This window comes from Sturnira hondurensis, unplaced genomic scaffold, assembly GCF_014824575.4.
Source record: "Sturnira hondurensis isolate 20B ecotype Veracruz unplaced genomic scaffold, ASM1482457v3 Scaffold0002638, whole genome shotgun sequence".
In the NCBI taxonomy this organism is placed as follows: Eukaryota; Metazoa; Chordata; class Mammalia; order Chiroptera; family Phyllostomidae; genus Sturnira; species Sturnira hondurensis.
Genome location: NW_028075269.1, coordinates 9723177 through 9745559, shown reverse-complemented (window position 1 = coordinate 9745559; position 22383 = coordinate 9723177). Strand labels below are relative to the sequence as shown.

At 52.5% G+C, this 22383-nt stretch overlaps 1 protein-coding gene and 1 long non-coding RNA gene across 5 annotated transcripts in view; one reads left to right on the top strand and one right to left on the bottom strand.

Moving 5' to 3' along the window:
- Positions 1–13864, bottom strand: part of LOC118983143 (uncharacterized) — a 29643-nt gene extending 15779 nt beyond the window's left edge. Inside the window, exon 1 of the long non-coding RNA XR_005065658.1 lies at positions 13799–13864. This is a non-coding gene — a long non-coding RNA (uncharacterized LOC118983143). The remainder of the gene's footprint in view (positions 1–13798) is intronic.
- Positions 13811–22383, top strand: part of WT1 (WT1 transcription factor) — a 48937-nt gene continuing 40364 nt past the window's right edge. For 2 of the 4 annotated variants that reach the window (XM_037040451.1, XM_037040452.1), the window contains exons 1-3: positions 14398–14941; positions 20742–20864; positions 21317–21419. In XM_037040451.1, coding sequence (XP_036896346.1) covers positions 14497–14941; positions 20742–20864; positions 21317–21419 — 671 coding nt within the window. In that variant the 5' untranslated portion in view covers positions 14398–14496. Of the gene's footprint in view, positions 13902–14397; positions 14942–20741; positions 20865–21316; positions 21420–22061; positions 22308–22383 lie in introns of those variants that run through there. The other 2 variants (XM_037040453.1, XM_037040454.1) reach the window with 2 other exon arrangements.

Here is a 22383-nt window from a genome sequence, read left to right as displayed (position 1 = left end):
GCCAAGCGGGGAAGCGTGGGACCCAGCCCCTGATGTGCAGCTTGGTGTGAGAGGGCTGCTCTTGCAAACCCTGTCTTGGTTTGATGGGCAGGGTGAAGCATCCTCTGGCAGTCAGTTCCAGGTTCCACCCTCAATCCTTGGTCCACGATCATAATGCTCTTTGCCAGAGATAAAGGAAAAGCTGGAACCAAGATGCATTTCTGAGAAAAGTCATGATCCCAAATACCTGCCCGAGGCTCTGTGGAGGTCTTCCTAAGGCGCCCTGCCGGGCAGAGCTGTCTCAGCCTTTGAGCACATGACTCCCAGCTCGGGATTCTTCATTAACTCCTGTCTCCTGCCAGTACCTGAGAAGCTTCAGGCAGTCCACCTTGGTGGAGTTCTTCCTTTGATAGAACTGGAAGGTGCCAATGTGCCCCTGTGAGATCATCTTGTTTTTTTATTTGCCCCTTGAGCTCAAGACTTTGAGATTGTCGGGTGATTGTGGGTGGGGAGTGGATGGGAGAGGATGTGTGGAAACATGGCTTTTCAGAAAAAAGTAAAAGTGAGAAGGGCCAGCTCAGTCAATGTCAGAAATGGGTGTGTGTGTGCACACATGCACACAAAAACATGTCTTCATACATATGAGCTTTGAGGTTTATAAAGGTACATTTTCTTCTTCCCATGACCCTCAGAAATGGCCTGGCTTTGAGGTTTTTTGAGAGCCACTTTGGTCAAAAACTAATTGGACCCTTCAGCCAAGCCCCCTCCTGCTTTATTTAGATACCATACTGGTGCGCTTGAACATTCCACTCCCACTCTCTCTTCAATCCTGGCAAATGAAAATTCAAGTTTGGAAAGAGAGAGCAACGCAGAATGAATCAGAAAGGGAAAAACAACCTTAGGATTCCTTGAAATAACAACTTCATAACTCCCCCACAATACCCTGACACTATTATTCATCGTATTCAACAAAAAATAATAATAATTTCAGGGACACAGCCATTGTAGGAAGCAGGGTACGCCAGAATGTGGCACAAACAGGAAGTGGGTGGGTCAGTCTTCAGCAAACACTGGTGCAAGCAGATTCTGTGGCAAAAGCAATTTCATCTGGCTTTGGTCTGTGGCCCTTGTCATGACTGGGCCGGAGAGCGAGTTCGATTCTGAGGATAAGCTATGCTGAGTGGAAGGTTTCCCACTTCACTTCCTTCCAGAATCCTGATGCTGTACCATCCAAAACGATGGCCGCTGTTCTGGAGATACCACATTCTAGGTGGTAACGGTAGGCAAGCCACACCCCCCAGCACCTATTTCCTCATCTCAGGAATGTTGATAATAACCTGTAATTAAAACGAGAAGTAGAGAGAGTATGAGAGAGCCTAGGTACTCAGTAATCATGGCTCATAATAATAATAATGACAATGATAATAACTATTATTACAAGAAGAAGAGAAAGAGGAGGGGGGAAGGAGGAAAGAAGGAAAGCTAATTTTAATTATATAAAAAAGTCACCCCACAGGGCCATCTGGGGAACATAAAGAGTAATTTTATAGTACGCTTTAAAGAAATCTTATTGAGCCTTCTTTTAAACAAGCTTGCTAATTTTCCTGATGGGATTATTTCCTTGTTTCTACACTTTATCATTGTACCCTGTTTTAATTATACAATATTTTAGGTCTGACTTCAAAAAGTGCATCATCTGTTTTTATCTTCCTCGGCCTCATCCACATCCTTGGTTACTGTTGCCAGGTATCCTGGGGTCACCCAAAGGACTTTGGTTCTAGAGACCTTTCAAAGTAAGCCAACCCAGCAGTTTAGAAAACTTCTCTTGTTTGTAGACAAAAATACAATAAAACAACCGAGGGAGTGATTACTCTCTGGAATAATTATTTTTAATGTCTTTTGTCTTACGGGACACGTCTGAAATGCTTTTCAGGTCCTTTGGGAGTTAAACTAGGAGGAAATCTTTTTTGTTTTACGTCTTGGAACTTGTTTGGTAAATGTCTGTGATGTTTGCACATTGTGTAACACTCACCCCCCTCCCCCACTGCTCCGTCCTAAATGATGTCAGGATTTCATCAGCATTAAACAGGCAACAAAAATACAGGGTGGAGAGGATTAATGGTTTCTTTGTGGCTTTCTGGTTATCTTCCTTTTTGATTATACTACTAAATGCAATTCTAAAGGTTTGTTGAGCTGAGTTCCATCAGCCAGTCACTTCAGTTCAGTTCCAAACCAGAGGAGCTCCCCCTTGAGGTCTCCTTGTTGCTAAACCTCTAGTGAGGTGTTGCTGACTAATTCTAGCAAAAAGGTGCTGTCAGCATGAGAGGTATCTTTACATGTCCGGGCCTCTGGGACATACAATGGTGCTTTCCTAATCTTAACCATATTGTGATTAGCCAATTACAAACCCGCAGAGGCTTTCTCTGTGAAACTGAACATCTTTCGTCTCTGCAATTACCAATGAGAGGCACTGGACCAAATTCTTTGGCCTGGTGTTATAAGTGAGGGTTGTCACAAGGACACTTTTTACAGCAGAGCGTCCCCATCCTGCTGTGACTGTCACCAAGTCCTACGGCACAGCCAGACCGCACGCAAGCTAAGAGCAAGGGCCGAGTATCCCTAGTGTGGTAACAGGGCCTATAATAGGCCCTCCGTTAAGTGCAAATGAGTGAACGCTGTTCCGGAAAGATGGTTCTTGCCTCCCCCGGGCCTGGCCTTAGAGAAAGCTCTGCCACCTACTCGCTGTGTAATCGAGGGCAACTTATCTGGAAAACGAGGGGGAGTTCTACCAGCCTCTTTTAAAGTCCCTTGCCTGCTGAAACCCGCTGCCCACGGCTGACACAACCTGTTGAGAACTAGGGATCCTGTGTGAACGGAGTGACACCTGGGGGGAGGAGGTGATGAATCACTTCTTGGTATTTATTTAGATGCCTCTCACCCCAAATAATTCCTTAGCGCACGTACATTTCTTTTAACACAAAGAAGACCAGCTGCCTAAAATATTCTCATCTTTTGAAAAGGGTTCTGTTGACGGAGTTCCGAGGGAGAACAGCAGGCTCTCCGCGCAGGCAACCAACCCCTCTGAAATGAGCAGGGGGGGTTTCTGCCCCCTTTTCAAATCTTGTTTTCAAACCGAGATGATCAAGGAGCAGCGCTGGCACTGCCCACCCATCCCAGATCACCCATGTGTGATAGACTTCATTAGAACTACCCCAGTGCAGCCCAGTTGCCTTAAGGAAACAGGACAAAATTGACCTAACAGATGTTCCTGCTTTTCCAATGATAGTAATGATACATGGTGTTTATTTGGAACGCAACTAAATGGTTCCTACTAACTTCAAGGTCCCAGTGCAAAATCCTGGATTCTGATCCTCTGGATTTATCTCGCCCACTGGAGCACATTGGCTGTTCAGACCTCTGCATGGATTATCTTCTTCCATTAGCGTGGCCTCCTCCTTTCCAAAAGATAACATCTTGTTTCTCTGGCCCGAATTTCTTTCAAAACACAATTTGTGAAAACAATGTGTGAGAACACAAGACAATGGGAAGTGCTCAGAGGGAACGCTGCAATAAATATGTCAGGTATATAAACTAGCTGGTGCTATTTATCTGGTTCTTAAGACGAAAGTATTGGGATACGATAAATCCCAATCATTTTTCAACATCTCGGATTTCTCCAGGAACGCATAGATGATGGCCGACCTTGGTGGCTCGTGCTAATTTATTTGTGAGTCATCAAAGGAAAGAATAAAATATATGTCTCCAGGCAATGGAGTGGAGTTCCAATGGGCTGGAAACCCGAACTGGGCGGCAGCAGCAGCAGCAGCAGCAGCAGCCGCAGCGATATTTTCTGACGCCGGAAGTAAACAGGCCGACATGGCAGAAGGGTTCTGTCCCACTCCTGGCTGAACTTTGAGGGGCGAGGTGGCCGGTGTCGGGGGACCCAACTTCGTAGCCCGTTCTCACAAAGCGGTCCATGATTCACAAAAAAAGACGGTCCGCCGCGTGACACGGTGAACTAGGTCAGAATAATATTTCTTAATGGTGATTCTTACAACGTCCCGTTAATGACAGTGGTAGCTCGGAGTTTTCTGTGCCTTGATAGGTTGTATTTTTACATACGCACACGTTTTTTAAATTTAATGTGGCATAAAACTGCGCTCCAAGGAATCTGTACTATGTAAGTGGTGAAAAATGGTGTGGGGGAGAGGAAGCAAACTATGTGCCTGTCCGTCTGTGCCCCACAAGCCTGTTTTCAAGAGATGATCTTTGTGAACATAAAAGTTTATGCTGCCTTTGATTTGTGTGGTTAAAAAAAAAACAACACTAGCAATATTTAAGGATCTTGGAGCATAACATCAGAGCAGAAACTGTTTGCCCTAAATTTGCATGTATTTTTTTTCTTTACGGCTCCACATGGATTCTCCCCCTTTTCTGGCTTAGTTTACACACAATTCCTGCTGGGAACTGCCTCCCCTTCAACATGCCTTGCCTCTTCTCACCTGCCTGTTTCTGTTCCTACGACGTTTTGAGCCCGGGAAGGATGCATCCTCCAGCTCCACTGGGTGGGGTTGGGGAATGGAACTCAAAGCCCCCGCCTCCACGAGGCGTTCTTCTTTCTGCCCCAGCTAGACACGACCTCTCCAGTCAGCCCCCAGAGCAGGGTCTCTCCTCCTCAGCACTATTGGCCTGGGAGGGCGGATAAACGTTTGCTGTGGGGGCGACTGCCCTGGGCAGTAAACAATGTTTAGCAGCGTCCCCGGTCTCTGAAGAAGCCAGTAGCATCCATGTTCCTACCGCCACTGAGGTGTGACAGTCACAGGTGTCTCCAGACATTGCCAGATGTCCCTCAGGGGACAGATCACCTCCGTTAAGAACCACTACCCTGGGGCTCTCTCCAAAGTGGACCACAGATTCTGCAGAACGCGGGTCAAGTTCTTCGCCGTGTTCTGAGACACGTTCACAGCTATCCGGTGATTAACAAATAAAAGCTATTTTCAAAATGGTCAGTTGGGAATTTCTGAAAATTAACATATTAGGTTTGTTTGAGTCAGGTTGGACCCCCCAGAAAACCATGAAAAGGGACTATATTCCTGCCTCTCTCTTCTTAGAAAAAACTTTACAGGACTGAAATTTTAATACTACCCCGATGGGTTGAAACGAGAAACCATCAGTCAGAGAAGGTCTCTGCCTCTTTCGAAACATTGTTGTTGCAGTCACAGTCGCTAACCAGCATCTATTGGCATCTACTGACCCTTCTAGAAAGACCAGTGAGACAGGCTCCTGGAGTTTCGTCTTAGAAAAGTCCGTCTCTTTTGAAAAACTGGTTTGTTTTCCGTCTGTTGCGTAGTGAGAGATATGTAACTAGTTTTAGTTTCCCTTTTCAACTTGGCTCTCACACACCTCAACAATAAGTTTTCTGCTCGATTTCAATAACCATCCTCATCCTTTCATTTTTAGTATTAACCCAATCTTTTCCCCTTCTCACTAGCTTCACTTAACTCGTGTCTTTTACCTTTGCTTTAACAGCTTTCTTAAATCTGTCTTTTTTATAAAATAAATTTTAAGCAAGTGGAGTCCTTATTATTTACCATCAAAAGGACCAGGATCACATCCGGGCCCTGACCAGTGCAGCTCAATCGGTTGGGTGTTGTCCCGCAAAGGGAAAGGTGGCCAATTGGATTCCTGGTCGGGGCACAGTCCTGGGTTTTGGGTTCTGTCCCCAGTTAAGGCGCATAAGAGAGGCAACCAATCCATGTTTCTCTCCCTCTTTCTCCCTCCCCTCCCTTTCTCTAAAAAAAATATTTTTTAAAAATTGAAAAAAAAAAGTACCAGGACACTTATGGGAGTAAAAGGAGAGCAATTAAAAATTAAACTGGGACAACAGCTTAAACTGAGCCTGTTGAGCAAAACCAAAATGGGGTGTCAGTCTAGAAACAAACAGTAGATACGACAGACAACAGCAATTACTCCATGCCCAGGTTGGGGATGATTAAAGATAAACATGGGCACTACGTAGCAAATCAGAGTTATGTATTTCTTACTTATCCTGCGTCACATCTGTTGATTACTGTTTAGTATATATATATATTATCTCTTGGGAAATTTTGTGATTAGCCTCTGTATCCACAGAGAAAAAAAAACAACTTGGGCTTTCTTAAATGTATTCAATTTCTACCCGAGGGGAGGGGGGACCCCTTAGATCTGGAACAGTGATCACAATGGAAGTTTCATTGGTTTGTGATTTATGGAGACTTGGAATAAATGCACTATTGACTAGTATCAGGTTTCTAATGACTCTATCTTGTTTTTCCTAAGCAACTTCTCATAAACTTTTGTAATATCTTGAGCAGCTCGCTGATACTATGTTCAAGCCTGTTTACAAAGCTATTAATAAACACTATGTGGCAACTCCAGGAAGAGAGTCAAGCTGTTTTTTTTCTCTCCATTGGCTGAAAACAATTTCTTGCTTATTTTGAAAAACATGGCATTACCAAAGTCCTTGATATAGGCTGGATATTTTGCAAAGAAATGTAGTGGAAATAAATGGGATGCTAACTATGTAGAAGCCTTTTAGACTCCTAGTGAAAAAGGAAACATTGTTGATGTCTTGGTGGTGACGTTTTTTTCACATATGAAGGTGGTCCCAGCAAGGGTAAACGAAGATGGGACTTTGTTTTTGTGCATGTTCACATTCAAGTTCTCGATAGCTGACCTGTTTGGGGGAAGTCAGTTAATATTCTCTGATAGATGAATGGAAATTTTCATAAGGACCATTTGTTGATTTCTGACCACATTCAGGCACCATGGAGGCACTTTAGATGTGTGCTGTGTCAACTTGCTCTCAGAATAACTCACTGAGGTGAAAGTATCACTAGCCTCATTTTACAGTCACGAAAATTAGGGCTCAGAGAAAATGTAGAAGTCATGCAAAGTCAGACAGAAAATGAGTAGCAGGGAGCGTAAACCCCGGCCATCTGATCGCTAAGTCCCGCTCTTTGTACTGTTCTGTACTTCCAGAGTAAGAAACTATCCTTGTGAAACATAAGGCCTCTGGGCCCAGGAAGATGGCCAGAGAAGTGCAATAGTAACAGTGACAGCAACACTCAGGTGCATAGACTCTATGCCAAGTACTGTTCCTAAATGCTACATGTATCTCATTCAAGTCTCACAACAGCCCCATGAGAAGGATACTAAGTTCACTTTACAAACGAAGACCCATGAGAGCAAACAATGTACCCAACACTCCCAGTAGCATTCCTTTCCCTGGTCAGTTCCCACGTTGCTGGTCATCTGGATGGTTCTCTGCATTGCCTAGCCCTTACTGGTTTTCAAATCTCTGTATGCTTTATTATTTCATTTTTACTATTATCTTCACTTTACACATAAGGGAACTGAAAAATTGACAGCATAAGTTAGTCCTCCACAACTATGAGCACTGAGAGGCAGGATCTGAGTGAGCCCAGGGGTTTTTATACCTAGCCCAAGAGTCTTATTCTGGACCAGGCTGCACACCTGCAATGTGACTGGGAGGAACAATGCAATCCTCAACTTTGCAAGTTGAAGTTAACCCATAGCCTTCAGCACTAAAAGGAAAGAATCTAGGCTTGATTTTGAAGCAAAGGCACATGTTTCCTGTTTCAGAGCCCAGGTCTAGGACAAATGATTTAGATTTACTTCAAGGGAGCAGCGATCTTGCTTAAGGTCAGACTCCTTGGCAAAGGGCTTTTCTTCCTGCCCTTCTCTCCAACCCAACAAGAACAAAGAGTGCTACCTTTTCTTAACTCACACCAATGATACTAAGTCAAGAACTCATCCATTAGTTAAAAGCAAAGAAAAGCAGAATCTATGTCAATATAGAAAAACAGCCACCATTTATTGAGTGCTTCCTCCAAGGGGCTAAGTAATTACATGCCTTATTTCATCTGGTTCTCACGACTTGAATAGGTGCTGTTGTTATTTTTATCTCAAGTAGAAAACTGAATTTTTCAGAGGTTAAGTGACTTCTCCAGTCACTCAGATGGTGGTGTCCATTTTAACCCAGCTCTATCTCAACAGATGCCCTCCTGATTCCATGAAGTCCAGCCACTCGTGGGCAGGGATTTACCCAGCCCAGGCACTCTGAATCCTTCAGCTCCTTCCTGTGTCTGGACAGCAGGGTCGGATACTTGGTAGACTCACTGAAGTGTGGCCGTGTGGACAGAGGGCGGTAAAAGGGGAGAGCATCGTGTCTCACCTTACATCATTCTCTGATCCAGCAGATCTTGCTCCTTTGTAGTGGTCATCCTATCTGAAAGTATCTGACTTGTTGGCTTGCAATTCATCATTCCCACCGAAATGTAAGCTCTGCAAGCAGGGCAGCACCTGTTCTGCTATTGCTACATTCCCAGTCCCTGCCACAATGCATGGCACGGATAGTTCCATGGCATGAATAGTTGCTGCGTGCTGAACGATGGGGCGGATGCTGTCCTGGGAAAAAAGGGGGGAACACCTCCCCTTCTGTGGTAGACTTCTTGATTTTTTTTTTTAAAAAAAGCTTCAGAACAATCATTTCTAAAAGGCAAAGAATGCTTGATTTGCCAAGATTTACGGAGGGCTGTGATAATGATCTTTGTGAGTCCTTGCTCCTTAAACTCCTTGTCTTGATAAACCTCTGCTAGGAATTCTGGCAACTCTCCTTCCTCACTCTCCACCCCTTTATTCCTCGTCCACCCCTAGCGAATACACATCCGTCTGCCGGCCAGCTGCATATCCGGGTTTGCAGACGAAGGCCCAGGTGGCTCTTCACTCAGGGCTCATCCGTTATCTGTACGAAGAGCCGGTGCCTCTCCCGAGTAGATTTTTTAAAAAGCTAATCTGACCTTTGGACAAAAATGCATTATACAGAAAGCAGCGCCTTTTGCTCTCAGTTCTTCCCCTGTTCCCTTATCTCTTCTTTCCTTATTTCTTTGCTTCCCAACAAATACATCCGTGTATCTTTCTTTTAAAAGGTTGCCTACTGAATACTGTATTCCAAACGCAAACTGCTGAGTTTTGACTCTGTCATTCTTTCTGAAGCATGCTCACAGGCTCTTCTAAAGAGTGTCCTCTCCCTGCCCTGCCACTGCCCCCATGTTCCTAACTCAGCATTTGGGTATTTTTTGCAACATATACTTAGTTTGAAAGATAATACTGGTAACTCGTTTTATATGAACCTTTATACACTAGGATCCTGCAGAGGGGCTGACTGACTTCATTGGATTCTTTATGGCTTAATACAGCTGAATGATTTATATCTCGTTTTGTCTAAGCATTTATGCTAATAAATTTAACAAATTCCCCGGTACTGCCGGGTCCTTCGTTTCTTCAAGGGGGTCAAAGTGAGAGGAAAATAAAGCAGCGTGTTACTAAAGAAAGAAGGAAGAAACTGGCCCAACCAATTCAAAACACAAATAAAATTAGAACACAAATAAAATCTCTGATTACAGTTAAGTTTGAGCAACGGTCAAAAATAAAGTTCCTAGATCCAGATAGATTTCTGCAATTAAGCTGTTTCTCAAAGCCTGAATCACAAAAGTGACAATATTGAGCAAGTTAACTTACCGAGGAATACTTTGGCCCTATATAATTAAACCTAACACTGAGGAAAAACTGACAACTATTAAACTGAGTGCAGCTGGGAGAGAGAAAGGGGATAAGATAAAATCCAGTCTATAAAATATGTTCCATTATCTTTTATAGGTTAAAAAACACAAAAGAAGTACTTGGAAAGAGTTTTCTGAGATGGAAAGATTTTAAAATTGTGTGGGGATTTTTTTTTTACAGGTGCAGAGTAAACTGGGTGTTTTTTTTCTCTTGTTTTTTTTTTCTTTTCCCCATTTTCCCCCTGTTGTTTGCAAAGTTGAATCTGGGGTCAGGAGTTCTAATTGTAACCTCAGACCGGAATTCCAGATGGTGCGCTCCGGCCGGGAAGCAGCTCTCAGTTCATCAATTTCATGGGCCTACGTATCTGCTCTGGCCACGGCCCGGCCTCCATCCCCACTGTGGCATTAATGCAGAACAAATTGAGACATATCCTCTATATAATTAGTTCCAGAATTTAAAAAGATTTACGGTATAAGAATAGACGCCGCGCTGCTGAATCTTCTCATTGGGGGAGCCCTGGGAGCTCGGGGACCATCTCCTGGTGGCATCAGAACAGACGGTTAAGGATGCGAGCTGGGGGTCGGGGGTAATTTTTACACGGCGCGGCCGACAGTGCGTGCCGCCTCCGAACCGAGTCAGAGAATTTGAGTTTTAAATGTCGATGGGGATACTGGTCAAAAGATCGAGTTCATTTTCAAATTAACAGAGGGAGCAGGCGGGGGACTGGGGATGGACTGTAACAGACGTCCCTCCCTCATTTTCAGTGTAAAGAAGGGTGCTTTCTACCGCCAGCACGGGGTTGGAAAGCAGCCTAAAAGCCTGCCCCGCAGCCGGGGTGGGCAGATCCTTCAGAGTTGGGGTCGGCGGGGCAGAGAGCATCACCAGCGGTCAGGCAGCTGATGCTGCGCGTGGCACTCCGGGCGCTGGCCCCTGCTCCTCTCGGCGCGGGCAGGCGGCCTCGGCTCTTGACAGATCGCAGCGCTTCGCTGTGTTTATTCAGTTGTCGGCAGCCGCGAGGTGACGCCCAGAGCGCAGCCCGGGAGTACGCGCTGGTCCCTGGGGCCGCGACTGCAGGGCCCGGCGCAGGGCTTGGTCTGCTGCAGCTGCCAGGGCCAGGGTCAAAGTGGAGGGTTTATAGGTTCTCACCGCCCCCCTCCCACTTAGTCGCGATTTTTTGATCTTGCAATAATTAAGCACCTTTCAGGCCAGGGTGCACTTTACCGATTATCCAAATCCGCATAGGTTCCAGCGTCTCTCTCTCCCCAGTCATTCTTCATTCCCCAAGCCATTAGCTCTGGAGAGGCAGAGGAATGGTAATGGGTAAAGCCGCTAGTTGGACGTCGGGAGATCTGGGTTTTAGCTTGGCTTTACCACTAACTTGCTACGTATCCTTGAACAATAGGAGTTAAAAAATTGTAACGTTTATTGTGTACATAGGTCAGCACTATTCTCTTCTCTACTCACGACCTCAGGTGAGCGCTAGCATCACATTTTCCATTTGACCGACTAGGAAACTGAGGCTCATAGAGGCTATGAAAATCATGTAGGGCACTCAGCTGTTGGTGACCTGGTAGAACTGATGTTCCGTTCTCGTATTCTGCTGCTCGATTCCTTGCTCGTAACTGCTGAGTCCTACAGTTGCCCCCCCACCGCCCCGACTGTCCGGGCCTCAGTTTCCTCCTATGTAGAACCAAGAGTTGAATTTCTGTCTCTGCTAATCGGTGATGCAAACAAGACCCTCTGCACCACAGGTTTCGGAGCTGACGAGGTGGGAAGGTGGATGAGAGAAGGCTGCGACCAGGCCTCTGCAGCCCGTGTTTCCCCTGGACTTCGGTCAGGCTTCCACCCACGAAAGGTGCCGCAGAGCGCCTACCTGCCAGGCTGGTGGAAGATGGACCTTCCTCCGGACCAAATTGTCTGCCCCTTCACAGAGCTCAGAGAGCCGAGGGCAGCGTGGCGGGCGCAGACGCCTGGGTACCTGCAGCGAAGTTACCGGGGGCAGGAGAAGTGGGGAGCGTGGGCGCCCTGCAACCACAGTAGTTCGCGGATTCCCCAGCGTCGGCCCTGGGTGGCCTGGGCTCCCGGGAATGCGGATGGGGGTGGGCGTTCAGAGGCTTCGGACACGCAGCATGTCTGGGTCCCACCTCTTCGGGCTACGAGGTCCGGGCAAGGGGGCACCCCAAGGTCGAAATGGGGAGTCACACCACAATGGGCTCAGCCCGCCATTTCCTCTCACTCCACCCCACCCATTTCCTGGACAAAACCTGTATTTATTTATTTATTTATTTATTTATTCACTCATTCAGTCATTTATGTAAGGGCAGAGAACCAAACGCCTTTGCCTAGTACGTGGTTCAGAAACACGAAGGCTCACATTCACGCTATCCTCTTCCAAATATTCCCCCCAAACTTGCAAACGAGAATAAGAGAGAAAGAATCTTGACCTTTCGTTTGGAAATTGAAATTCCTGGCTTTTCATAAAAGATTCGCCTTCCCTTATAGCGCTTGAGTGAGTCTTGGTTACGAAAAAGGACTTCGAAGTAGAAATAAATTTGGGAGGTGGGAAAGGGGTCTGGGGCGTTCCAGGGACAACTTGGTATCACAAGTTTTGCCTCGCTGGGCCCTTCTCCACCAAAAAGTCCAAATGCAGATGCCCTCCGTCCAGCCCTCGAGCCGCGTGGCCCACTGAGAGATGGGGCTTGCCGCGAGGGCGCCCACGGAGTGTAGGGGTGACAAACAGCTGGCCTCTAGAGCTTTTTCGTTACTTTAAAAAGCTTCTGAGTGGAGACGAAGCAAAGGCAGGCACTAAAATAGCACAGAAAGGTGTCCACTACCGCAATAGTGGCCGGTGGAGCAAGCAGGAACCTCGTGTTCCCGACCTTTGCCCTCACGGTCTCCTGCGGCTCCAGGACCAGCGACCCCAAGAGGAGAGAATTGCGCTTAGCGTGCAGGCCCTGAGCGCGCACACGCTTTGGGTCAGCTGCCAGAACTCACGGCTACTTCGTTTACTCACTGCAAATTAACTAAAACCGAAGCGTCAGACATGGGGAGTAAGTCAAGGCTTTTAAAACGCTCGGTTTCTTTGTAAAACTCTAACCGCCTTCACTGTTGCTTCACATGGGCTTGGCTGGAAAGCTTCGGGCTCCATCCCGGTCCAGCCCGGTGTAAAAGACCTGGCGGCAAACCGCCACTTCCTGCCGTTCCAGGCTGCGCCGTCGCCGCTGCCCCCTGGCTCTCCTGGGCGTTTCCACACGCCCCTGAAACACACTCCAGCCAGGGTTCCCGGCGCTTCTTGTTGCCTAGAGTCAGTCCCCAGATAGATACTGACTTGTTTTTAGAAACAAAACAGAACAAAACTTCAAAAACACTTGCTTTGGAGTGAGGGGGTCCCAGACAGTGACTAGGTGGAAGGGGAGTTCGCTTTGGAGATGCCGGGATCCCGGAGCTCCCCATGGTGCGAACTCTGGCTGGGAACGCGGGCGTCCCGAGGCTCTCCTTCGTGGTTCGCCTAAGTTGCGTGTGTTTCCTGATCAATCAGTGCGAATTCGGAACGATATTCCCGACCGTGGATGAAAGCAGAGCTCCTAGAGTGCAGCTCCGGAAACCACCCTCCCCCCAACGGGCTTCGTACCCCAAACCTGCCCAACTCCAAACTGGGCGCCAGGATTCTCCGGCGGGAATATATAGAGGCTGTGAACGTTCCCCTAAGGGTTTTCTTTCCTAAACTAGCCACTATTTTCCCGGCTTCACCGTAGAAGAATTAGATGCCCCTCACTGTGAGAGGAGGTTAAATGCCGCTGACACCAATGTTAGGTAGGCGGCAACCTCCCCAAGTAACCAATTACTGGACGGCCGAAATACGCCCCGTTTGCCACAACTGAAGCACCCCCTCCAAGTCACCAACATTTGCCTTGAGTGTGACCCCCAGAACCCACCAGGGGCCACGCCCCTTCCCAGGGACCCGGAGATTAGGATCCATTCCAGCCCGACCGCTCGGAGAGCGAGAGCCGGCCGGACGAGTGCGCGCCGGGCAAGCGAATCCGCCTCCTCGGAGTCCGGGAAAGTTCTCAGCGCTCTCCAGAAGTTCCCGCCCTCGTAGAGCCCCCTGCCCCTCCCTCCAACCCGCCCTCTTAGATTAACAGCCCCATCCCTACCTCCGTCACCCATAGTTGCAGAGGGGACATTCGTTGCCCACCTGGAGAGACTCGCCAGTGCCTCCAGTCGCCCACGCTCGCAAAGGCGGAGAAGGGGAGGGGGAGAGGGTTGCGTCCCACAGGCCAGCTGAGAGCGCGTGGCAGGTAGGAGAGGAAGGTGTCTCCGAAAGGGACGCTCCCTCAGGCCCGCCCCCCACCCTCATTGCGAGGGCGCCCCCGAGGAGCCGCGCGCACTGCCTGGACCCAACTGGGCTGGGATGTGAATGGAGCGGCCAACACTCCTGGCTCCTCCTCCTCCCACGCCGCCAGCCCCTCTTATTTGAGCTTTGGGAAGCTGGGGGCAGCCAGGCAGCTTGGGTAAGGAGTTCAAGGCAGCGCCCACGCCCGCGTGTTCTCCGAAACCCGACCGCCTGTCCGCTCCCCCGTTCCCGTCCGCCCTCCCACTCATTGAGCCACCCACCCACCCAGAGCCGGGCCTGCAGCTCAGGAACTGGGGCCCCGCCGCCTCTTCGCCGCGATCCTGGACTTCCTCCTGCCTCCAGAGCCGGCTTCCACGTGTATCCTGGAGCCGGCGTCTTCGCACACGCTCCGCTCTGGACCTGGGTATCTTCAGCAGCCTGAGCAGTCGGGGATCCGGGGCCCGGGGGGCATCTGGGCCAAGTTAGGCGTGGCTGAGCCCAGCACCGAGCGCCGGCAAGACCTGAGGAGTCGGGGGACATCCGGGGCCGAGCTGCAGCAAATGGGCTCCGACTTGCGGGACCTGAACGCGCTGCTGCCAGCGGTACCCTCGCTGGGCGGCGGCGGGGGCTGCGCCCTGCCGGTGAGCGGCGCCGCGCAGTGGGCACCAGTGCTGGACTTTGCGCCCCCCGGGGCCTCGGCGTACAGTTCGTTGGGCGGCCCTGCCCCTCCGCCGGCTCCGCCGCCACCCCCGCCGCCGCCGCCGCCGCACTCCTTTATCAAACAGGAGCCGAGCTGGGGCGGCGCGGAGCCGCACGAAGAGCAGTGCTTGAGCGCCTTCACCGTCCACTTCTCCGGCCAGTTCACGGGCACAGCTGGAGCCTGTCGCTACGGACCCTTCGGTCCTCCTCCACCCAGCCAGACGTCCTCCGGCCAGGCCAGGATGTTCCCCAACGCGCCCTACCTGCCCAGCTGCCTCGAAAGCCAGCCCGCTATTCGAAACCAGGGTAAGCCGGCCGGGCAGCGCCCCCTACGCGCGGGGCGGTGGCGAGGGGGACGCACTCTGCCCAACCCCTCCCAGACCCCAGCTCTTACCCGCTGCAGCCCCGAGAACCGTGAGGATAGCGGAAGCAGCCGCTGGGGAAGCGGAGGCTGGGGGAGTCTCCGGCACCGGCTCCTGACATCCTTGGGAGCCGGGCTGTTCGCTTGAGGCGGGAGGTCTTCGGGGGCCCCTCCGAAACCTGGAGATTCCGGGGCCGCGAATGCCCTTGGGAGTGGGGAGGGGAAATCTGTGCAGGGTCTGGATGTGCCTCGGAAGAGGTTTTGTCATCCTGGGCACCGCCAAACTGCCACTTGGCATTAGACTTCTTAGACAGACTGTGGGTTCAGAGTGGGAGCGGCGCAAGCTGAGCAGCCCGTGCCGCCTCCGCAGCGCCCCAATGTCCAGGAACTGCTCTCGCCCGCAATACGCGGTTGGCACACGTTAGACGCGCGGTAGGTGTGGTGGAACGCGGCGATGAACCTACGAACCGGCCAGCGACTCGTCGGCGGCTCTCCCGAAACTGCGGCCGGCTCGGCGGCTCCCTAGTGTGGCGGTGTGGGAGCGGGTCTCTCCTAGGCTCCGGTGGCGGCCACGCGAGCTTCGGGGCGAGATGAAAGACCCAACAGTCTGGCTCCACGCTGTGCGGGGCGGGGCCCTGCTGTAGGCAGTGAAATAAGGCCCGAGCTTCAGGCGCCTCCTCGATGAGCCGGGCTCAGCTTCGGAGAGATTTTTGCAAGACTTGGGCGTTGGAAGGACAGGTTTATTTTGTTTCAGCCATCGTACATCGAGGTTCACAGCCCTAGTTTGTTCGCCCCGCACTGGCGCCCGCACTTGTCTTTCTCAGTCAGGAACCAGAACGGAATCAATCGTGCCGGGTACTTTGGTTTCGAAATTTATTTTAATTGTGCCCCCGCCCCCCTTCCGCTGTTGAGAACCTAAACCAGTCCGGGTTGATTCAGTATTTTAGGAAATACTTGACAAACGCAGTGGAGGATGCTTTTCCTGGAGCAAAATTTCTCGCGGGCCTAGGGACTGGGACGCGTCTGGAATGCGTGGGGTGGTAGAAGCAGGGTGTCTGCTGTTTGCAGAGGTTGCTGGGTCTCCCCAGACGCGAAAGGAGAGCTCTGCTCTTCCGAGGCCGCGCTCAGTGTCTAAACGCTCCCTCCACGTGGCCTGCCCCTACCCGAGCCCAGCCAGGAGCATCCGGCCCGCAAGAAGCCCTGGCGAAAGCGAAACTGCCCTCCTCTCCTCGTCCTGGGAATCTGGGCTCCCTGTCCCTTGGAGGACAGTTTAGCCCACGCGACCCACAGGCCCCTCCACAGTAGCTCTTTCAAGGGGTGTTGGAACAGCTCAGTCCCTCTTAGAGACCCGTCTTCTCTGATCGTGCCACCTCTGATTAGCAGGCTGGTGTGCCTTTGGCGAATCTCCAGGTGTCAGTTTTCCCAACCTGTAAAAGGGGGAAAACTTTTGTCCCTCTCAGAGGGGCTGAGAGGGACACCCTGGGTAGTGGGTACAGAGCCTCCACCTAAACTCGGCCTCTGGCTAGTCTGGCCACGAATGGCAGGCAGGTGTGTGATGTGACCTTCTGTGTAGATGTGTGCTGTGTGGGAAGGCCTGAGAAACCACTGATTTAAGTCTCCTGACAGCAAAATACTATTGCGTCATTATCATTTGGTTGGGTCCATCTGGGTACTGTGAACCTTTTTGGAACCCGGGCTGTGTTGCTTTGTTTGGGCCCCCTATCCAGCCGTCCAGGGCAGGTCTGTTGCCTGGGGTCCCACCAACCTAGTGTGGGATGAGGGGGCCAACTGCTGGCTTCCTGGCCAGTGGGCACTACTATAGCGGATAGGCCGGCTGCCAAGAGAAAAAGGTTTGGGAGCTGGACGCCAGGACGAAAAGGCGAAGAAGCCCCCTTCTCCCCACCTTGAAGAGAAGCCCAGTGGACGGCTGGCCTCCGGGCCGGGCAGAGGGGGCACAGTCAGTAAACCCGATATGGTCTGTGGCCTTAGTTTTCTCTTGCAGCGAAAACGTGAATGGGCCACTGGCCCAGCTCTTGGGACTCACTTGGCAGCTGGGAGCTGGGGTGGGATGTCAGAAGCTGTTCCCACTTCAGCCCTGGTGTTGACCCTGAAGTCTGGAGGTTCCCGATTTATTCTCTCGACTTCTGGGGTTTCTGCGGCTCTTCCAGGAATGTAGGGGCTGGTGGGAAGCTTGGGCTGAGGGACGCTGGGGCATCAGCTCCTTTCCCAAAGTGTGGGAATGGCCATCAGCAGCCCCAGGCCAGACTCCAGTGGACAAGCATCAAGACCCAGATCCTCATCCCCAAACAGGGCAGCCTGGCCATCGCTCACAAGAGGAAAATTTCTGGCACCTTCTCACCACCCCACCCCCGCTTTTTCCTGTTCCTTGAATATGTTTTTCCTATTTCTTAAAAACATTTATAGCTGATGTCTTAACCTTACTTCTAAACACGAGTTCTGCAAACATTGAACACCTACTCATGCCAGACACGGAGGACTGAATATCCAGACTATGTGCCTGGACCATTACCCGAAGATGACAGCCTGGCGTTGGAGGAGCCCCTTCTTCTTAGACAAGGAAATTTAAGTTCTAACTGGTTAGGTGCGTGCAAGACGTCCCAGTTTGTGGCAGGGCTGGCACTCAAACCCAGACCATCGAAGGCTGTCTCTACCTGGTTTCCCAGAGATCTGGGCCCACTGTTGACCTGGGTTCCTCCCTCCCGCTGGACGGACACCAAACCCACTGCAGTCAGCGTGTGAGGGGTTGCCAAGGCAGAAGTGGGGTGAAGACTTGGGCAGCCCCAGATGAAGTGCTGGCGTTCAGGGAAGGGAAAGTTGCTTGTCAGTCAGGTGGGCTCCCCAAGCCCCACTGGAGAACCGAACCAAAACGCAAGAGGAGGCCTTGGCATTGCCAGGCCTCTATCCTAAGGTCCCACCCTAAGGTCAATGGGGAGACCAGCTTGCCCCAAGGGCCAAGGGCGCCCTCCTTGGTTCGCATTGGAAAAGGTATTTCCTCTTGGGACAGATTTTCGCGGTATCTTTCAGTAGCTGCGGGATCATCACTATCAGCTTTCTGACCCGATTACCTTCCTGACTGAGCCTGCTGTCCACTGCACCCCCCAGCTCCTGGGCGGGGTGGGGGTGGGGACACTGGCCGGGTCGGGTGGTTCCTGGGCTCCTCACTGCGGCGGGTGGGGGAGGGAGGCGCAGAGCGTCTTCCCTCTCAGCGCGATCAAGGTTGCACTCCCTCCCCGTCCGAGACTAACCGTGGGAAAGGCACTACTTTGGATGCTGGAGCCTCTTCTTCTAAGGCCTGGACAAGCTGTACAAGGAGCCTTTGAACACGCTACCCCTTTCTGCCCGCAGCTGCCCTCTCCCCGGGCCCCATGCCCCCGCGCTCTGCGCCACAGACCTAGCGTGAAGCCTCCGCACGGCGCGCTCCAATCAGTCCCGCGTCAGATAAGCTTCTAATTAAAAGAGCCCTCCCTTCTTGGCCCCAGCTTTCAGGAAACACTGCCCCTCCCGAGGAAACTAAAGGAGAGGGTAGGAGGCCGGCCCTTGTCTACCGCGGTGTGCGTGTCGGGTCTGGGAGGGGCCCTGCGGAGCCTCGCCCCGAGTGCAGACCACGCTGCAGCCCGCACCCGCGGCTTCGCTGCTAACCCACAGTCGCGGAGCCTGCCTCGGGAGACAGCACAGGGCCAGGGGCCACTGCCTACTTTACGGCTCACAAATGCAGAAGGGTTCATCAAGAGGCAATTTCTTTGTCGCTTCCGTTTCTTCTTTTTTATTTAATTTTTTTTCCTTTCAAAATTCGGCCTTTGCTCTGCAAAATGGAGTGCTAGAAGCCAAATTTCGTTTGTAAGCTGATCGATAGGCCTCTTGCAGACCCTGGCCTCCGCTCCCAAGAGGAAGCGCCTGGAAGCCCCAGCGCGCTCACCCACGCCTGACAGCTAGCGGAGCGGGGGTTATCTCTGCCCACTTAGCAGGCGAGAAATGGAGGCCTCCGGGTCGTGCAAAGTACAGGAGCTGGTGGCTTCCTAAATCGTCGTCCTGTGGCGCCGATTGGTGCCTGACACTTGGCTCGCTCTGTACGGTCCAGTAATGAAGACCTGCCCCAACCCTTCCTCCCACTCTGACACACCACATGCCCCGAGTGGGCCCCGTGGAAGCTCTGTGACCCTTTTGGGGGTTCTGTTTCAAAGATAGGGTAATGGCCTCCTTTCTCTGTCCAGCCTGTCTTCTGGGCACTTGTTGCAGAGGGACCATGCCTGGGGGATGAGGACGGTCGGACCCCCCCCCCCCCCCAAGAGTTGAGTGGGGTCTGGTGACTCAGCGCAGGGGCCGGGGTTGGGGGGACTGGGACCAGCCCGGTGGTCCTACAGGGAGCCGTGGGGAGCGTCTCCGCCAATCTCATTTACCTCATGGCCTGGACCTCAGGCCAGAGACTCCTGAGATAGGAGGGCCCCTGCCACTGAGTCCAGGGGCCCAGGACCCACCCTCCTCCTCCCAGCCCCAGGGTCCCTTTTCCCCCGGAGGCGGCAACTCTTTTCCTAGAAGCTGGAGGGAAATGTGTTTAAAGCAGTTTAATATCACTAATCATAGGAGACTATATTTTTTCAACTGAGACATCACATTGTTTTTTTTTTTTCCCTTACCTTTGGAGAGNGAGACTCCTGAGATAGGAGGGCCCCTGCCACTGAGTCCAGGGGCCCAGGACCCACCCTCCTCCTCCCAGCCCCAGGGTCCCTTTTCCCCCGGAGGCGGCAACTCTTTTCCTAGAAGCTGGAGGGAAATGTGTTTAAAGCAGTTTAATATCACTAATCATAGGAGACTATATTTTTCAACTGAGACATCACATTGTTTTTTTTTTTCCTTACCTTTGGAGAGTTGAGGAAGAACACAGACGGCATTGTCTTCGATTTCTTGAAAGGGAAACTGAGGCAGAGGACCCCCCCCCCCCCCCNCTCTCCGCGGCGCCCCCCCCCCCCCCCGCACTGCTGTGAGGTCCAGCGTTGAGGCCTAGGGCTCGAGGAAGCTGGTCCTGAACTTGTGGTCAGGGTCGGACCCCCTCGGTGCGATGGGTCCTTGCAGGGGCGGGGGGGGGGGTGGCGCAGGGTCAAGGCTGCTGTGCCCCACGCGAAGGGCCCCTTCTTTCCCCCTCCCTGGCTGTCCCGAGGGCCCGGGGTGTCATGGTGTCGGGTCGCCCAGCCTCAGACAGATAACATTACCCGGTCATTACTCTCCCCATTTAAAGCCCATGCCGTTCAACTGGCTCCGAGTAATTAATGAAAGTTGGTGCTCGAGCCCCTGATTTACGGCTCCGAGTCGGCGCGGGGTCAGCCGAGCAGATTCATTTCTCTCGCCAGCGCTGCCCCTGCGCGAGAGCCGCGGTGTTTGGTTTTGGGGGAGAACGACTTTCTCCGCCGTGTGGTTGGCGGTTTTCATAGTTCCTCGCGAGAGGTTCGGTCCAGAAGCAGCAGGCACGGTGGAAGGCAAGGGTGTGAAGGAACTAGGAAACGGCGGGGAGGTCCGGGTTCCACCTGGCGTAGGGTGGGGAGCTGGTCCTGGGGCCATACCTCGGGGCATGGGCCAGCCTTCCCGCCGACAGCCCTAGAGGCCGGTGGGTCGGCATAACCCTTGGCTGCGGATCCGAATGCGCTGCCGGGAGCCCTCTGCACCGGGTCTGGTCCAGACCCACCGTCCTCGTCTCCCCCTTGACGCTGTTCTTCCCTCTGCCGCCCGCAGGTTACAGCACAGTCACCTTCGACGGGACGCCCAGCTACGGCCACACACCCTCGCACCACGCGGCGCAGTTCCCCAACCACTCCTTCAAGCACGAGGACCCCATGGGCCAGCAGGGCTCCCTGGGTAAGCGGGCGGGAGTGATGTGGGGTCCGCCTCCCTGCGTCCGCGCCACCCCTCCCGGTGAATTTCCAACCTACGGCAAATTGGGGAGGGGAGAAGAGAACGTGTAAAGGGACTTTTAGAAACAATTAGCCCACTATCTCAACGTAAGAAATATCTATTCTCCCCTTCTCCCAAAGGGACCCCTCCTCCCACTGCTCCACTCAACCAAGTCTGAGATTGTTCCGAGGGTCTTTTCGGTGCGTTAGGCAGTGACTTCTAAGAGACTGCAAAGTGGAAAGCTTGGTTCATTCCGATCTGGACTCCCCCTCTCCGCACGCCAGGCGTCCGGGCCCAGTTACCCGCAGCGTAGCCTTGGAGCCCGGCTCAGGTTGCGCTCTCCGCGTCCCTGCCCGCCGCCGCGCACCCCACGGCCTTTGGGGCGCGCTCACTGGGCTCTCCCCGGCTCTCTGCAGGCGAGCAGCAGTACTCCGTGCCGCCCCCAGTCTATGGCTGCCACACCCCCACTGACAGCTGCACCGGCAGCCAGGCCCTGCTGCTGAGGACGCCCTACAGCAGGTAGGAAGGCACTGGGCACGGTGTCTGGGTCCCTGGAAGCCGGAGGGCGTGCAGGGTGCGGGCCGCAAACGACGATTTCAGCCCGCCCGGCTACTTAGAGCAAATTAAAGCAGCCCTCCAAGCCCTGATTGAGAGAAATTGATTTCCTCTTTTCCTGATTCTTATTTTGAATATAAACGAGCGCAGTTTCTGTTTGGAACCGAACAAGAAAGAGAGGAGCTTTGGAAAGTTACTTTTTTCAAGGGCTCTTTGCTGGGAGGATTTTAGCATCCTCGGGACCAAAGATTAAACACGGAGTCCACTGCCACGCGGTCCCTCTTCAAATCCCTTTCCGGCCACTGGCCAACCGGCCAGACCTCTCTGCGACCACCTCGAGCGCTCGCAGGGGCTTTTGCCCACCGCAGCGGCGGGGCTGCTTGCGCCCTGCGGGACGCGCGGCGGTGTTAGGGGCGCGTTCCGGTGGACGCGGTCCTGCGCCTGCCCCTCTCCTGTTCTCGGGAGGCGGAAGGCAGCTTCTTTTCCTTCGAATCTTTTTTCCTGTCCCTCGTGCCTCCTCTCGGCTCTGGCTCCACCCTCCACCTACTCTCCCTCAAATTTATTCTTCAACTTTGGGTGAACTTGGCCGGCGTCCCGCGTCTCCGATAGGGTTGCCTAGTAACTGGTGCACACACCGGCCCGCGCCTGGCGGGCAGCTCGGGAGGAGGGAGGGAGGCGGCAGCTCGCGGCCCCAGAGGCCCGGGATTGGGCGCGCAGTACCTCACGTACCACCCCTACCCCTCACCCCGGCGCTGCGGCGATCCTGATACCGACTGCCCCCGAGCTCGTCTCCATCCTCCCTCCCCTGCGCTCCAGGACCCGGGGCTGACGTCAAGGGAAGGAGGTAGTGAGGTAATGAAGGAAGGAAAGCGCCTGCCCTGGGAGACTGGGTGGGGGGAACGGCCGCGCCTGGGGGACCTTCAGTCCC